At 42.4% G+C, this 18709-nt stretch overlaps 1 protein-coding gene across 8 annotated transcripts in view; it reads left to right on the top strand.

The window, feature by feature from the left end:
- Window positions 1–18709, top strand: part of KREMEN1 (kringle containing transmembrane protein 1) — a 110657-nt gene that overhangs the window by 7474 nt on the left and 84474 nt on the right. For all 8 annotated transcript variants that reach the window (XM_077950211.1, XM_028827895.2, XM_028827894.2 and 5 more), the window contains exon 2: window positions 15050–15212. In XM_077950211.1, the coding sequence (XP_077806337.1) occupies window positions 15050–15212 (163 nt within the window). The remainder of the gene's footprint in view (window positions 1–15049; window positions 15213–18709) is intronic.

The following is an 18709-nucleotide window of genomic DNA, read 5'->3' as shown; positions in this document are numbered from 1 at the left end:
GATTCTTCCCTAGCGCTTCTGGCAGATGAAGGGTTTCTGATTGTCTTAGCTGAAATGACTAGGCCTTCTTTGTTAGGGGCTTGGAGGGACCAGGGGCTGAGCTGAGAAAGTCTCCCTTGAGAACAATCTTTAGTTATATGACCACTGGTTAATGGATGTGACACTTTCTGTTTATTTGACCATTTCTTCTAACTCAGTGATTTCAACTGGAGGAGATTTTGCCCCCTAGGGACATTTTGCAATAGTTGGATTCATTTTTGGCTCTCACAACTAAAGAGGTACTACTGGCATCTAGCAGGTAGAGGCCAGGGATGCTGCTGCTAAACATCCTAGAATGCACAGGAGAGCCCCCACGCCAAAGAGTTATACAGCCCAAAATGTCAGTAGCGCTGAGGTTGAGAAACCCCGTCCCGATTGTATTATCCTTTTGTTCTTCTTTTTATTGTTAGTTGCCTGCTTAGGAACAATTGATTCTGATGAGCATCTTTTTTCACTCTTTTTTTTGTTTTTTTGTTTTTTGTTTTTGTTTTTGTTTTTTTTGAGACGGAGTATTGCTCTGTTGCCCAGGCTGGAGTGCAGTGGCGCGATCTCGGCTCACTGCAAGCTCCGCCTCCTGGGTTCACGCCATTCTCCTGGCTCAGCCTCCTGAGTAGCTGGGACTACAGGCGCCCGCCACCAGGCCCGGCTAATTTTTTGTATTTTTAGTAGAGATAGGGTTTCGCCGTGTTAGCCAGGATGGTCTCGATCTCCTGACCTCGTGATCCGCCAGCCTCGGACTCCCAAAGGGCTGGGATTACAGGCGTGAGCCACCGCGCCCGGCCTTTTTTCACTCTTAAGCAAATTCTTCATTATCCACATCAAACCTCTTTAAGCATTTCTGTTGACAGTGTTTCAGAAACCTTAATGCGGTAAGGGGTCTGTGATTCACTGTCTTTTTATTCTCTCTAGAGTACAGTTGTCAGATACATTACAGGACGCCCAATTAAATTTGAATTTCAGATAAACTCCAAAGAATTTTTAATGATAAGTCTGTTTCATGCAATGTTTAGGAATACTTGTCTTAAAAAATTCTTTGGTGTTTATCTGAAATTCAAATTTCACTGAGAATTCTGTTTTTATTTGTCAAATCTGGCAACCCTAATTGAGCTTCATGGAACACTCCATGAAACTTTAAAACTTTGACAATCAGAATTAATCTGTTGGCCACTATCTGCTCTTATTCTTATTGCTCCAAGTGACCAGAGATGATAGTTCCATCTATTTATAAATCAGTTTTAAACTGAGCCTTTCCTTCTGCCCTAAACTGTCTCCCTGGCCAGAACTTATGAAACCCATCTCTTGAGTCATATTTTTATGTTGGGACCAATTAACAGGTATTTATCAAATTCCTACTGTGTGCCCAGCATCTCTGATTAGGACTTATCCCTCTGCCAATTGACAGAAGGCTACAACTTTGTTGCTTCGGGTTTTACTTTGAAATGTACTCTAGAGATACATGGTCTACCTGGTGTCAGCTTCCCAGTCAGGAGCTCTTGTGTTATTTGTCTATCCCATATCAGCCGAGGGAAGCCGAAAAGCCCAGAGTCTGGCTTCCATGGGGTATTGGCTGCCCTCCAGGACTCCATTATTGGGGAACTTTCTTGCCATCTGACATTAAAAATAGGTCACAGGCATTACTAACAAAACTTGTCTAGAAGCTGGATCATATCAGTTTATCTCCTTTTCGTCTAATTGAGAACTTCAGACAATACGGAAAAAGTTTGCTCAAGCGAGTGAGGCAAGGCATAGATTTGAGCTGGGTGCCTCCTGCTTAAAGCGAACTAAGAATATAAAATTCATATTTATTGTTTTATTTTATTTTATTTTATTTTTTTAGATGGAGTCTCGCTCTGTCACCCAGGCTGGAGTGCAGTGGCACAATCTTGGCTCACTGTAGCCTCTGTCTACTGGGTTCAAGCAATTCTCATGCCTCAGCTTCCCAAGTAACTGCGACTGCAAGTGTGCACCAACACACCTAGCTAATTTTTGTATTTTCAGCAGAGACGGAGTTTCATTATGTTGGCCAGGCTAGTCTCGAACTCCTGGCCTCAAGTGATCCTCCCGCCTTGGCCTCCCAAAATACTGGGATTACAAGGGTGAGCCACTGTACCCAGCCACCATCCATTTCCTTTAAATAGCAGAGTCCCTGGTTTAAATAGCAAATATTTTATTTTCTTGATTTACATAAACTTATACTTGATTTACATAAACTTTCCTAGAACTTATCATAGGTATTGCTAGGTAAGTCTTGAGGCTGGGCTAGAGGAATACATTGGTGAGGAAACTAATGCACCCTGAATGTATCTGTAGTGGAGCTTTCCCCTAGCCCCTCATTCACCAGCTTCCCTTTTTCAACAGACATTTTGCCAGGCACCTTCTATGTGGTCTGTAGTTGCTGAGGATACAAAGGTGAGTAAGATGCTCACAAGCTATTGGAAACAGGGCTATGTGCTTCCTGAGCAATTACAGTTCAAGGGAATCAAGTCCTTTAAGAGCTGTGGCAGCAGGTACTGTGTGACTTGTTTCAAAACCCCTGGTTTCTATAGAAGTTAGTGCTACCTATTCTAGACCCTGAGCCTTCAAATAGTTCTCCGTCTTTTGTCTTTTTGTTTTCTTTAGAGCTGGCTTATAATGAGCTGAGGTATTGTCCCTCAGCAAGCTGGACTTACAGCTTTAAAACATCTCACGTTTCCCGTATCCTTATATGAAAACTTCTTTTTTTGAGACAAGGTCTCGCTCTGTCACCCAGGCGTGATTACAGCTCACTGAAGACTCGACCTCCCAAGGCTCAAGAGAGACCCTTGCCCCAGCCTCCCGAGTAGCTGGGAGGCACCCTAATTTTTAAAAAATATTTTTTGTAGAGACAGCGTTTCACTATGTTGCCAGGCTATGAAAACTTTCTAGTATGAAATTTTATTTCAAGATTCAGGAAGATATTTATGAATAAATATCTAAGGTAGATTTATTTGTACTCACATATTACATTGAGAGATAGATGCTTTACATCACCAAAGTATAATAGAATATATTCTATTGGTATTAGAAGTAAAATCCATCAAGGTGCTTTGGTTAATAAATGAAATATTTTTCGGCCGGGCGTGGTGGCTCAAGCCTGTAATCCTAGCACTTTGGGAGGCCGAGACGGGTGGATCACGAGGTCAGGAGATCGAGACCATCCTGGCTAAAACGGTGAAACCCCGTCTCTACTAAAAAATACAAAAAACTAGCCGGGTGAGGCGGCGGGCGCCTGTAGTCCCAGCTACTCGGGAGGCTGAGGCAGGAGAATGGCCTGAACCCGGGAGGCGGAGCTTGCAGTGAGCTGAGATCCGGCCACTGCGCTCCAGCCTGGGGGACAGAGCAAGACTCCGTCTCAAAAAAAAAAAAAAAAAAAAAAGAAATATTTTTCTTAGAGTTCTGCTGAGTCAGTGACTTTTGACTATTTGAATGAATCCATTCTTTAACTGAGGTTTAATCTCTACATATTATAGACCTGAATGTTCCTAGGTTAATGGACTTTTTTTCCTCAAAAAGTATCTTTTGGGCTTCAATTTGATGGTTGTGATACCAGAAAGGGGTCCTGATCTAGACCCCAAAAGGGGGTTCTTGGATCTTGCATAAGAAAGAATTCAGGGGTCCAGCACAGTGGCTCACGCCTGTAATCCCAGCACTTTGGGAGGCGGAGGCGGGCGGATCACCTGAGGTCAGGAGTTTGAGACCAGCCTGGTGAACATGGTGAAACCCTGTCCCTACTAAAAATTGAAAAATTAGCCAAGCATGGTGATGGGCGCCTGTAATCCCAGCTACTAGGGAGGCTGAGGCAGGAGAATCGCTTGAACCTGGGAGGCGGAGGTTGCAGTGAGCCGAGATTGTGCCACTACACTCCAGCCTGGGCCACAGAGTGAGACTCATCTCAAAAAAAAAAAAGAAAGAATTCAGGGCAAGTCCACAGAGTAAAGTAAAAGCTAGTTTATTAGAGAAGTAAATAAACAAAAGAATGGCTACTCCATAGGCAGAGCAGCCCCGAGGGTAGCTAGTTGGCTATTTTTATGGTTATTTCTTAACCATATGCTAAACAAGGGGTGGATTATTCATGAGATTTCCGGGAAAGGGGTGAGGAGTTGCCGGAACTGAGGGTTCCTTTTTTTTAGATCATATAGGGTAACTTCTGGATGTTGCTGTGGTATTTGTAAACTGTCATGGTGCTTGTAGGGGTGACTTTTGGTTTGCTAATATATTATAATTAGTGTGTAATGAGCAGTAGGATGACCAGAGATCACTTTCGTCGCCATCTTGGTTTTGGGGGGTTTTGACTGGCTTCTTTACCACATCCTGTTTTATCAGCGGAGTCTTCGTGACCTGTATCTTGTGCTGACCTATCTCATCCTGTGACTAAGAATGCCTAAATTGGGGATGTAGCCCAGCAGGTTCCAGCCTCATTTTACCCATCTGCTGTTCAAGATGGAGTGGCTCTGACTCAAATGCCCCTATTATATGGGTTTATAATATGGTAAATGATAAATAAAAATTCCTCAACACTAATGCATATTCATGATGACTATTCCTGGCAGAAACACACATGCTCACAGTGACAAGCATGGCATGTTTTCCAGGGGACCCTGCCTGGGTAGGAGTGGAGCATATTCAAGATGAGAGCCAGATGGGAAAAGAGTGGTACCCAAGCCACTGCATTCTGGACTTTCTCTGCCTTGATAATTATTTGTTTTTTGTATTTTTATTTAACAAATAAGGCCCCCTCTCTGAAGCATTTTCATGGTTCTTCTGAATTCAAACATCTGGTCTTATGCTTGCTCTGTAAGTTCAATTTTTCTTGGAATTGTCTTTTAAGTAATTAAATATTTCATCTCTTAGTAGAGATAAATAAGTTGGAGATTCAAATAGAAGAACTCACGTCCCCTTCCAAAAGTATAAATTCTTTAGTTAAAGTATCTTTGAGAGGCATGGCCTTTCCTTCTGTGCTGTTTTTAAGGGCACCGTCTCCTTAAACGGAAAAGATCTAAAAGGTATTTTAATGAAAAAGCAACTAATACGTAAAACATTGCAGTGATTTTTGTTGTGGTAATTCCACTTTGGGCAAAAGGGCAGCTCGTTCTACGGTCATTTGGCACTGTTAATACATAATCCAAGAACATGATATATGAATATCGATTTTAGATGGCTAACTTTATGGCTGAATTTATTTATAGTTCTTGAAAAAAGGCTAAGGTAGATTAATTTCAAAATAACATGTTGGTAACTATTTTCAAGATGTCCTTTGAAAAATTTTTTATTTTTTATTTGTTCAGGACGCAAATAGAGAAGAGAGTGCAAGGAAGTCCCATGTATCTGTCTCCCGACTCCCACAATTATTAACCATGGCTAATGTTATTTCATCTATACCCTCTTCATTCCCCTTACTACATTACTTTGTAACCAATTTCAGATAGGTCACCTCATCTGTAAACATTTTAGTATGTATCTCTAAATGCTAAGGATTCCCTTCAAAAACATAGTAATAGTACTGTTATTACACCTGGAAAAAAGAATAATTCCTTAATGCCATCAAATATCCAGTCAATGCTCAAATTTTCCTGGTTGTCTTATTAGTATTTTTGACACTTCAGGCAAGATCTAAACAAGGTGTATTTAGATAATGTGAGTCCTAAATCTCTGTTAACCCTTAGATTTCCCCTTTTTTTATTTTCTTGCAATTTACTTGCTGAAGATGTAGTTTCTTTTAAGCAAGAAGAATGCCTAAGTAGGCCGGGCACAATAGCTCTTGCCTGTAATCCTAGCACTTTGGGAGGCAGAGGCAAGTGGAGAGCTTGAGCCCAGGAGTTCGAGATTGGCCTAGACAATGTAGACCCCATATCTACAAAAAATTAAAAAATTAGCCAGGTGTGGTGACACATGCCTATAGTCGCAACTATGTGGGAGGCTGAGATGGGAGGATCACTTGAGCCCGGGAGGTAGAGGCTGCAGTGAGCCATGATTGCTCCACTGCACTCCAGCCTGTGTGACAGAGCAACACCCTGACTTTAAAAAAAGAAAAAAAAGGGCCTAAGTGCCTCTCAGAGGGAAGGCCCACATGGGAGGTGAGGTTTGTTTGTTTTTTTTAAACCATAGAATTCTTACTTCCATTAGAGAAATATAGAATTAGAGAATTTTAAGCCTAGAAGAGATTTTTAGCCATGAGTGCTTTCCAGTCATATCACCCCAGACTTTTGAACCTGAGTTTCATTTTGTTAGATCTTGAACTTGAAATTGTAGACATTTACAGTGAAGGGACATTGAGATAATGTGGCTCAACCCTCCTAATTTCACAAATGAGGAAACCAAGGAAGAAACTGAGGCCGAATGACATCTGGGTGGTTTGTTCAAACCACAGTGTTAGCTGCTTCTCTGATATCATTTCCCCTTTATTGCACTGATTCTCCATATGTACTATGTATGTACAGGATTGTTGTTTTTTCTCTAAACTGTCCTCTCTCTATTCTAGATCTGATGACATTCCTCTGTGCAATTGTAGAAATCACTGCTCTTGGAGAGCCATGTTTGAAGATAGGAGTGTATCCTATCATAGCCTCAGTGGTGTTGGGTTGGAAAAGGCTGGGAACCCCTGCCTTCCCAGGGCCACAGGCCCCTTTACTACAGGGTTTCACATAACTGAAAGCAGCTTTCCCATAGTGCTTTTGAGTGTCTGAGGGCAAAGGGTAGTCTGCCCAGGAGCTTTGAAGTGGTGCAAGTTTCCACTGGGCACCAGTCTGTATTTGAAACCCAACAGGGCAATAGGTGTGCTATGTGAATATTTGACAACACTGTCATTTTGCCCTCTCTCTATATATATGTTTTTTGAGATAGGGTCTCACTCCATCACCCAGGCTAGAGTGCAGTGACATGACCATGGCTCACTGCAGCTTTGACTTCCTGGGCTCCACCTCAGCCTCCCAAATAACTAGGATTATAAGCACATACCACCACACCCAGCACATTTTGAATTTTAATTTTAATTTTGTAGAGATGGGGGTCTCCCTGCGTTGCCCAGGTTGGTCTTGAACTCCTGGGCTCAAGTGATCCTCTTGCCTTTGCCTCCCAAAGTTCTGGGATTATAGGCTTGAGCCATACCCTCTAAACATTAAAAAAAAAAAAAAAAAAAAAAAAAAAGGGCCGGGCGCGGTGGCTCAAGCCTGTAATCCCAGCACTTTGGGAGGCCGAGACGGGCGGATCACGAGGTCAGGAGATCGAGACCATCCTGGCTGACACGGTGAAACCCCGTCTCTACTAAAAAATACAAAAAACTAGCCGGGCGAGGTGGCGGGCGCCTGTGGTCCCAGCTACTCGGGAGGCTGAGGCAGGAGAATGGCGTGAACCCGGGAGGCGGAGCTTGCAGTGAGCTGAGATCCGGCCACTGCACTCCAGCCTGGGCAGCAGAGCGAGACTCCATCTCAAAAAAAAAAAAAAAAAAAAAAAAGCATTTACACCTAAACCTTAGATTTCTATAATCTATCCACCTACCAAGCTTCATAGACATTTTTTAAAGAGCAAAGGATATTCTCATTGGAATATGTTCTCTGCCGTCTTGCTTTAAGATGCTGTTTTAATGTGAATTGATTGATGTTGATTTCAAGCCAGGTTGAAACCAGACAGATTCTTCCAACATAAGATCAGTAGAAGTGCTAAGTGGTCCCACAGAGAACGGAGACTTAACTTTGGTGGATTAAAAAAAAAACATGACTCTCACAAGCATCATATATAAAGATCTAGCTAGTAATTCTACCAGAAAACCAGGAATATTCTAGATTCAATATGATAAAAATGTTGTATTTCTCAATAGTGTGTTTTTGGACAAATTGAGAATTACCTACTTATAGAGCTTTACAGAGAGCAAATTCTTCAGCTTTATTAAATCTTACCAAAGATTAGGATGTCTTTTAGATTAACTACTGGATTAACTACTCTTTTCCTACCACTACCTTATACATGTCAAGTTTTTTTTTTTTTTTTTAATGGAGTTTCACTCTTGTTGCCCAGGCTGGAGTTCAATGGTGCAATCTTGGCTCATTGCAACCTCCACCTCCCGGGTTTAAGTGATTCTCCTGCCTCAGCCTCCCGAGTAGCTGGGATTACAGGCATGCACCACCATGCCTGGCTAATTTTGTATTTTTAGTAGAGATGGGGTTTCTCCATATTGATCAGGCTGGTCTCGAACTCCCGACCTCAGGTGATCTGCACACCTCGCCCTCCCAAAGTGCTGGGATTACAGGTGTGAGCCACCGCGCCTGGTCAAGTTTTAATTATTTTAAAAGAATACCTTGTTATAGTTTAAACATGAACTTTACAACTACAGAGCAGGTATTATACAATCTGGCAGAGTTTTTCCTGGGACTCTATTAACTTGTGTCTTCCTCACTTATGATTAGTATAAATATTGAATTATGTGATTTTAGTAGCATAAATAAATGAAGATGTGTTTCATCATATTTACAGCTGAAATTTTGATTAAGAAAAACCTGGCCGGACGCAGTGGCTCAAGCCTGTAATCCCAGCACTTTGGGAGGCCGAGACAGGCGGATCACGAGGTCAGGAGATCAAGACCATCCTGGCTAACACAGTGAAACCCCGTCTCTACTAAAAAATACAAAAAACTAGCCGGGCGAGGTGGCAGGCGCCTGTAGTCCCAGCTAGGCAGGAGAATGGCATAAACCCAGGAGGCGGAGGCTGGAGAGGCTGAGGCAGGAGAATGGCATAAACCCAGGAGGCGGAGCTTGCAGTGAGCTGAGATTCAGTCACTGCACTCCAGCCTGGGTGATAGAGCGAGACTCCGTCTCAAAAGAAAAAAAAGAAAAAGAAAAACCTATTTGCTTCTCTGTATCTTTTTCCCTTACTGCTTATCCATTGAACGCTAGGATTCAACACAGGATTCAAACCATATATATGTTCCATTTTGATTTAGCCTAACTTTAAACAGAATTGTAGTAGGATGATGTGCCCACATACTCATGTTATCTTGCCTTTTATAGCTAATTATTTTATGGACCAGAATAATGTGCCCCCCCAACACACACACACATTTTGAGATGGGGTTCTCACTCTGTCACCCAGGGTATAGTGCCGTGACGTGATCTTGGCTCACTGCAACCTCTGCCTCCCAGACTCAAACGATCCTCCTACCTCAGCCTTCTGAGTAGCTGTGACCACAAGCCCACACCACCATGCTTGGCTAATTTTTTATATTTTTGATAGAGACGGGGTTTCGCCATGTTGCCCAGGCTGGTCTCGAACTCCTGATATCAAGTGATCTGCACACCTCAGCCTCCCAAAGTGCTGGGATTACAGGTGTAAGCCACCGTGCCTAGCCTCAGAATAACCTAAATTATCATGATGCTTATAATATTTCTAAGCTTATATAAAGCTTGATTATTTTTATACCTTTATGATTATACAATAATAATTTTTGGATACCTACTATGTACCAAGTACTTTACTTGCACACTTTCCAATTCTTCCAACTGCCCTGAGCTGTAGATAATCAAATCCCTCAATTTGCAAGTCAAGAAACTGAGGCTCAAAGAGGTTAGGCAAGTGCTTGTAGCTTGTAAACTGAAAAGCTGAGGTCTGGTTCTAGAGCCCCTAACATACACTTTCCATACTGTACCACATTGTTGCTAGAAGTTGTGTGATAAAGAAAACAAAAATTACTGAAAACATTTTCCTAGCTTTTCTCCTACCCCACAGGCTGTACTTTCTTGGTCATCATTGCAAAGTGTGATATGTTGGAGGCCCCCGGGCTCAGCCCCAGATGCTGGGGCTGATACACACAGAATCCTATTCCCTCTACACGTAAGTGCTGGGGACCATATCTCTAGCTTTAGCCTCAGCCTTTTTCCTGAACTCCAGACTCATGTAGCCATTTGCTTATTCTACATCTCCATTCAGTTTTCCGAAGATGTCAAACTTAACCTACCCAAAACCAAATTCTTGATTCTACCCCACAAATACTGTGACATTCCTGAGCCCTCCCTATTTACAGTAAATGGTATCACTACTCACCTGGTTGCTCAGGCCCTTTTGGTGTGCTGTGTGACCCCTCTGTCTCTCAGACCCTGTATCCAAACCCCCAGCAAATACTTTTGCCACTACCTTCAAAATATATCTGGAATCGGTCCACTTCTCACCACCCCACAGCTGCCAGCCTAGTCCAGGCCATCCTTCTTTCTTGCCCATCCTTCTACGGTAACTACCTACTTTTCTCCTTGCCTAGTTCCTGCCTGTCAACGGGTTTTCCTCCACCCAACAGTTAGACAATTCTATTAAAAGATAAGTCACAAAAATAAATAAATAAAAATAAAGATAAGTCACATTATGTCATTCCCCTGCTCTAAACCCTCCAGTGGCTTCCCCTTACACTTAGAACAAAAGCCAAAATCTCATTTATCTAACCCTTAAGACCTTACATGTCCTGGCCTTGCCTGCCCTTCCCTGCTCATTCTCCTGCTCCAGTCAGATTAGAGGAGCAGCTTTGTAGCTCCCCAAACCTGTCAAGCATATTGCCATTTGCAGAGGCTGTGCATTTGCTGGACCCTCTGCCGGTTACACACCTCCCGCCTCATTCACTGGGTTTGCTTCCTCCCTTCATCCACAACTCTGCTCACTAGGCTTTCCCTGACCCACCCTAAGAGAGAACCCTCACCATTCCATCTTACGCCCTCTCCTCTGCTTCATTCCTCCTAATAGCACTTACCACTGTATGACATTCATTTTCATCAGTTTATTATAAACATGTAAGCCCCATGAATACAGGATATTTGTTCGTCTCTGTAGCCCCAGGGCTGTGAACAGTGCCAGGCACATAGTATTGAATAAATATTTGCTGAATTAATTAATGAATAATTTCCTAGACATTAGATCTCTTGCTTTCACTCATTCTCTTTTCACTGAATACATAAATAAACAGTTGGCTCAGTGTGTGTGTGTGTTTCATGTTGGTGTAAGCCACTCCTTGCTTATTTAGCCAAAGCTTACATCAGTTTCATAGCAGTAGAAAATAAGGGAGGCTGGGAGCTACATGATAGAACTTATGAACACAAAGAAGGAAACAACAGACACTGGGGTCTACTTGAGGGTGAAGGGAGGGAGGAGGGAAAGCAGCAGGAAAGAGAACTGTTGGGTACCTGGGTGATGAAATAATCTGTACAACAAATCCCTGTGACATGAATTTACCTATGCAACAAACCTTCACATGTACGCCTGAACCCAAAATAAAAGTTAAACAAATTTAACATAATCACGATAGAAAACAGTATGGAAGTTCCTCAAATGATTCAAAATAGAATGACCATATTCCAGCAATCTCAGTTCTAGGTATATAGTCAAAGGAAATAAAATCACTGTTTTGAAGAAAAAAAAAAAAAATAAGGGAGGTAGGGTCATATTTACCTAATATATACCCTAGTACTCTGATGAAATCAGGATGCACTAGATGACTTTAAATGCAGAGCTTTCAAGTTTGTTTTCCTTGCTTTTCTCCATCATTTATATGTACTGGGCAAGTCTGGTCAAAAAATAACCACAGAATCTGATACATTGCCTCAGTTTCACCAGTGTAACTGAGAATAAGATTGGGTCTGAGAGGAACAGACCCAAGCAAAGAAGCCTGCACTTTCCCGTTTCCACTCTCAGATCCATCTCGTTTCCGTGAGGACTGCCGGGTGCGTGGATTTTATTTATTTATTTATTGCCACTGAGTTTCACTCTTGTTGCCCCGGCTGGAGTGCAATGGTGCGATCTCAGCTCACCACAACCTCCACCTCCCGGGTTCAAGCGATTCTCCTGCCTCAGCCTCCCAAGTAGCTGGGATTACAGGCATGCACCACCACCCCCAGCTAATTTTGTATTTTTAGTAGAGACGGCATTTCTCCATGTTGGCCAGGCTGATCTCGAACTCCCGACCTCAGGTGATCCACCTGCCTCAGCCTCCCAAAGTGCTGGGATTACAGGCTTGAGCCACTGTGCCCAGCCATGGATTCTTTTTATTACACATTCTGCCATATTCTTTTGTATTACAAACCAAGTCATCTGAGTCTCAGGAACCCCACCTCTCCTGCAGGTTGCTATGTATAGCTAAGACCTTCCATTGATCTATTGAGCTGCATTTCTGTCCCTGGATCACCCTTCACACTTTTTAAAAAAATTTATTTTTATCCTATTTATTTAAGGGGTACAGTGTGATGTTTTGATATGCAAGTTCTGATAGGAGAAAAACATGTATTAACACACAGCAATTAAAATTCTAGCAATTGGTAAAGGTTGGCTGATGTTCTTAGAATCATCTAGTCTAGTGGTTCTCAAACCGGATTACTTAACAGAACCACCTGGACTGCCTTTCAGAAATATAGGTTTCAGGTCCTGCTCTAGCTCTGGGGTTGGGATAGAGCTCTGGTGTGTCTGGCGTGGTACATACCACACACATTGTCTCTCTCTCTCTCTTTCTCTCTCTCTCTCAGATCACATATATTCCTTGTGATAGTAAGTGTTGTGAAGCAAACAAAGGGCAGAAAAATAGGAGTAAAGATGATAAGAAGGGTTTTCTGAGAAGGTGTATTTAGTCTGTGATGGGAAGTATTAGGGGAAGAACATTTTGGGCAGGAAATAGCATAGTGTGTTCACAGAATTAAAAGCAGACCAGGGTGGCTGGAGCACAGCGAATGAGTAAGGGAAGAGCTCTGCTTCAGTGGGGGGAAGGGGCTGAGGCTGCGTCACAGAGGCCTTGCACACACCAAGGAAGAGTCTGAGTTTTGTTTTGAGTGCCATCATTCTCTTAAGAACTATGGAGAATGGATTGTAAGAGAACAAAAGTGGAAGCTGTGAGACCCAAACAGTTCTCTGATGATAAAAGGGACTATACTGGTGGCATCAAAGATGGAGAGGAGAAGGCAGTTTCAGGGTATATGTTTTAGGGAAGTCAACAGGACTTGCTGACGAAAATCGGAAGTGGAGTGAGGGAGAGAATGGGGGAAGCAAGAATGATGCCGAAGAGGTTCCATTAGAGGCAGTATAGGGTATGGTCGAGTGCCCAGTTCCCTTATCTGCAAAATGGGGTACTAAGGTACCTCTCTGGGTTGGTGGCAAGTTGACATTTGTAAAGCACTTAGACAGAGTTTGGCACATGGTAAAACACTGTGTAAATATTAGAAGTGATTTGGATGATGTTTATTCATCCAAGGTCGCACAGCTGGTCAGCAGCAGGTCCAGGACAAGAAGCCAAGGCTTAGACTCTTGGTTTAGTGCATTTTATGCTACACTGAGCTGCCTCCTTCAATTTATGCCTCCTTTGAACTTATTTATGCAGACTCTTGGTAGAGGGGTTTGGTCCTCATGGTACACGAAGAATTGCACTTATCATAACACATGAGTGTTGTACCAGACATGATAAATTGCTAGGGTTGGCGGGGCATGGTGGCTCACACCTATAATTCCAGCACTTTGGGAGGCCCAGGTGGGTGGATCACTTGAGGTTGGGAGTTTGAGACCAGCCTGGCCAACATGGTGAAACCCTTTCTCTACTAAAAACACAAAATTAGCTGGGCATGGTGGAGGGTGCCTATAATCCCTGTTACTAGGGAGGCCGAGGCAGGAGAATCGCTTGAACCTGGGAGACAGAGGTTGCAGTGAGCTGAGATTGCGCCACTGCACTCCAGCCTGGGCAACAGAGTGAGACTCTATCTCAAAAAATAAAAATAATAAAAAATAAATTGCTAGGGTTTCCTGCACAGGTGGATGTTCAGATTATTTTGGCTATCCATAAAATGGTGCCATTCCAGACAAAACACAGGGCCTGGATGGTCGGAGGAAGGGGGTGCTGGAAGAGAGATGTTCTGTGTATAGATTGAAGTATTAAAAGAAATATCTTCCAGAATGCATTCATGTTGTTCAGACGCTTAGACTGGAGTAGGCACATGGATGACAACAGGAGATGGTATTAAGAGTCTTTAATACTGGAAGTTATAGGTCAGTGCATGCCAGGAGAAGGAAAGAAATGCAGCTAAGACTGCTAGTGTAACTCCCCCAGATTGTCAGTTTTCTAGTGATATATCTTAAAGAAGTGTTTGAAGTGCTTCTATCTGTCAGTTTCAACTAAGCTAATTTTAAAAAGTTGTTCTTTGTACTGTGCCTGTCTCATGAACCTCTTTGAGTTTAATGCATGCAATATGTGGGTGAAAATCCTATCAGCCTCAGTCCCCATCCCCCAAAGTCTGAGAAGCAGATTTTAGAAACACATTGTTGCACCTGTGAGGATTTGTCATTTTATTAAATTGGGCCTGAGACCATTTTCAATGTGCCTCATCAAAAGAATTTCAGAAAGAGGTGAGAGAAAATGCCAGCCCGGCCCTTCCTCCCTCATGTTGATTGTCTGTTTTGTTGCACCTCTATCTCAAACAGCATGGGGAGGACTGTTCTTCATTACCAGGGAATGTGAGTCATTCCCAGATTTGTGTGATTGGGATTCCAAAGCATTGCTGTATCCGATGGTCTTATTAAATCCAAGTGTCAGTGCAGCTTTTCAGACTGTAGGGGAGAGCTCAGTTACAGCTGGTGACCTGGTTCTAGTTACCACACAGAGACACTGGCTAGAGCAGTGACCCCCTCCGAGTACCCAGAATTCCACATGGATGGCTGTTACCAACTGTTCCCAGATTTGGGGGTTTCCTGGTTCACTTCATGGGCTTCAGTACACTTCAACTCCCTGTTTATGTCCTAGTTGGGATCTGTATACTTTAGGGGAAAATGTTCTAGTGTCTGTAGATAAGCTAGTGCCAAGATTAGCCTAGCTTTTTGAGGGTACCTTGTTTCAGATTTGTTCAGCCCCAGAAGTGTTAACTGCACTGTGTCCAGGATCTAGCAAGACACTATCCATTTCCAACTTGGTCCAAACAAAACAAAACATCAACCAAAGAGGGAGGAAACTATGAATGTTGCCAGAAAATTAGTTTGCTCTGTCTTTTCTTTCTTCTAGAGTGTTTCACAGCCAATGGTGCGGATTATAGGGGAACACAGAACTGGACAGCACTACAAGGCGGGAAGCCATGTCTGTTTTGGAACGAGACTTTCCAGCATCCATACAACACTCTGAAATACCCCAACGGGGAGGGGGGCCTGGGTGAGCACAACTATTGCAGGTAAGATGGGACCACTCAGTACTTTAAAACAATAGATATATATCTGGTCTCTTCTTCCAACCCCTTTCATCCCAGCTCACAACTAGGGAAAGTCTTTTGGCCAACTCAAGAGACTTATCTTGTCAGTTTTTAAAATATTTCTTCCACACCTTACACACACACACACAAATACACACAAATTTACCATTGTTTTCAACATGGGTTGCTTTAATGCTGGCTTTCAAAGCTCTGCTTTTCTGTCTGATCACTTCTTTGTCTCTTTTGAAGGGTTTTCTTAGTTAGCCCTACCACCAGTGGACAATACACAGTTAGCAGAGCAGCCTACGCTACTGAGAATGTTGTGGTCAAACAGCACCATCTGTGACCGAAAACTCCCTCTGCTTCTGAGCAAAGGAAGCTGCCTACATTATTCTACCTCCGGCCAGCCCAGGATAACCTTGCTCTGGGAACAGCTGTATCCAACAGATGTGTGCCATTTACTTCCTTTTAGTAGACTAAGGTGTTAACTTCGCTTTTCACCTCCTGTCTGACTCTAGCAGGGGATCTTAACCTGACATCCATGGTGCTTCAAATGTGTATTCACAATTTCCTGGAGATGACCCATAGCTTTGATCAGCTTCTCAGAGTTATCTGTGATTGAAAACAAATTCAGGATCACTGATATGTAGGGTCCAGAACAAAGATTGTAAGCACTTTTGGTTATACATTTGTGCCGCTTATGCCCAAGATCCTGGTAGTGAGACTCATGGTTCAGCAATGCATTGAATTTAATTATTAGTAGGACAGGTGCAAAGGCAGCCTCTTGAGCCATTGGGATAGGGGAAAATGATTGTTGAACTATACACCGTGTCCCTGGTTCTACATACATTGGAATCTCAACCATGGCACTATTGACGCAGCTGAGCCAACATATATTTTCCTGTATTGTGTGGGCCACACTGTTTACCTTCTGCCATCTGCATACCTTTGCTAACACTCTAGGGCCCTTGTAGTTGTCTCAAAGTCACCAGGCCTTTAGTCTATGGTTTCTTTATCCCTATACCTTTGCCTATCTTGTATCAACTGATCATTCCCTCCTAGTTGCTATTGACTTATTTTGTTTGTTATAAAAGTGTTAAAAGCTTGTTCTTAAAAAAAAAAAAAACTTCTCAAACAGTACAAATATATGTTATTTAAATAGTTAGAGTTCCCCATTTTACCTATTTTCCCTGAAACCCTCCCCACCAAGTGCCAAGTCCCAGAGACAACCAATTTGGGTATTTGCCCCTTCAACATTTTGCTATCTGTTGTCTTTTATTGTTCAAGTTACATGCTCATTAAATAATTCTTTTATATTTTATTTTCCAAGTTATACATGTTAATTTATCTTTTGCATAAATTAAAAAATTAGTCCCACCCCAATTTTTATTACCTTCCCATAGGTTTTCTATTCATAGGAATAGTTGGTTGGGTTGAGAAGAGTGTTTAGGAAGAGAGACAAGTATTTGGTTTTTCCATAGTTACTCATCTTCTTGTTCCACAGTGTCTCTTGGTAGTAGGCTGTTGGTTTATTCCATTGCTCTGTTGCTTCCTATCAAGCAAGTCTTCTCAGAAGAGCTCATGTTTTTAAGTCTGACTTTAAGGTAAATTTTAAGTTTCCAGTGAGGCCTAATTTATGTGAAAAATTTTTCTTTCGTGTGGATTAGCACCCACTTCTACTCACAGGCTCCTAGAAATGTACTGTAAACATCCATTAAGAGAGCAGTGAGAGCCAGGAGGGACCACCTTTCTCCTTAGCCCTGGTCAGCCATCACATCAAACCCTCTCGTTTGATTTGATGGAATGCAGGAGACCTGAACTATTTAATACCAGTTTGTACTTTGGAAAAGGGAGGCTGAAATTGTTGATTATCACATCAAAGAGTCCAGGCCTTTTGTTTTAGCACTGCAGCAAAGTCAAGGATGAATTTGCTTGTTCTTTATTAAGCTATTCTGATGCTTTTCAATATGGTTTTGACATTGGTAATAAACAGTTTTCTAAGGGCTTTACCAAATAAATACATCAAAGCTGAACACTGAATAAAGGGAGGAAAATGACAGTAAAATACTGTTTAAAGAAGGGCTTTGTACAAGTTTTCCTACTTTGATTTCTCAGCTGACACCCGACACCATGTTTGTTTTGTGTGACTTTTTCAGACCCATCACATTAGAGATGTCTGAGAGTTGGCGAGTGATGGGAATGCACTTTTCTGGGCTCAAAGTAACTGGCTTAGAAGGGAAGGCAGAGACTGGGGAAGAGCAGAGTTGGTGCTGGCACCTGCCTTTGGGCACAAGAAACAAAAGGACGCTTTGTACTTTGGGAAAGCTTATCTTCTAGGCTACACGGTAGGCTTAGTCCACTCTGGCCTGATAGGGGTTACTCCCAGCTCCTGTTGCAGGATCTTTATGCCCATTTCCGGCCTAACCAGAGTGTCAGCTTTCCAGTGTTCTGAGTCTAAATAAAAGGGGCTTGGAAAGCAGTGAAGAGAGGCAAGGCTTTTCTGTGTGTCCAGTAGCCCCTGCCATTTTATTTATCTGCTTCAGTAGTGTTGCTTGTTATTGTTATGCCACCTATGAGTTGGAAAGACCTTAAAGCGTATTTACTCCAGGCCATTCTCATTTAGAAATGTGAAATAGATCTTTAAAAATATTATCTCCATATCAGAAGTTGGTACCTCATGACAGGATCACAAGTTCTAGCTGAGACTGACGCAGTTTTCTTCAGTATTCTCTGAGGAGTCAGCATTTTGAGGAAGGAATAGCACCCATTTCTAGCAAATGTGAGCCTGATCCTGGTGAAAGCTTGTCAGTGGAGTCTTTATTTTATTTTTATTTTTATTTTTTAATTTTTGAGACAGAGTTTTGCTCTTGTTGCACCCCGCCCAGTGGAGTCTTTATTAAGTGAGTTCTATTTTACTGTTTAAAAATTACACCACTGGAGTATTCAATATAGAGGAAATAAAATAAAACCAGAAAAGAAAAAAGTCGAAATCACCAATAGTTCCAGTGTCTAGAGACACTTTATAAGAGTTTGGTGTACATTCTTTCCTAAATAAGTCTTTTCAAAACATGGGATTATGTCATCTATTGGGTTTTATAACTGCCTCTTTAAAAACACATCTAAGAAGGCTGGGCATGGTGGCTCACGCCTGTAATCTCAGCACTTTGGAAGGCTGAGATGGGTGGATCACTTGAGGTCAGGAGTTGGAGACCAGACTGGCCAACATGGTGAAACCCCACCTCTACTAAAAACAAAAAAAACAAAAATTAGCCAGGCATGGCGGCGGGCACTTGTAGTCCCAGCTACTTGGGAGGCGTGAGGCAGGAGAATCGCTTGAGCCTGGGAGTTGGAGGTTGCAGTGAACCGAGATCACGCCACTGCACTCCAGCCCGGGTGACAGAGTGAGAGTCCGTCTCAAAAAAAAAAAAAAAAAAAAAAAAAGCCTCACAAGGCATTGTGAATATATTTGCAAATTAATA

This window comes from Macaca mulatta, chromosome 10, assembly GCF_049350105.2.
Source record: "Macaca mulatta isolate MMU2019108-1 chromosome 10, T2T-MMU8v2.0, whole genome shotgun sequence".
In the NCBI taxonomy this organism is placed as follows: Eukaryota; Metazoa; Chordata; class Mammalia; order Primates; family Cercopithecidae; genus Macaca; species Macaca mulatta.
The sequence above is the reverse complement of the archived record's forward strand: the minus strand, read 5'-3'. Positions and strand labels throughout refer to the sequence as shown.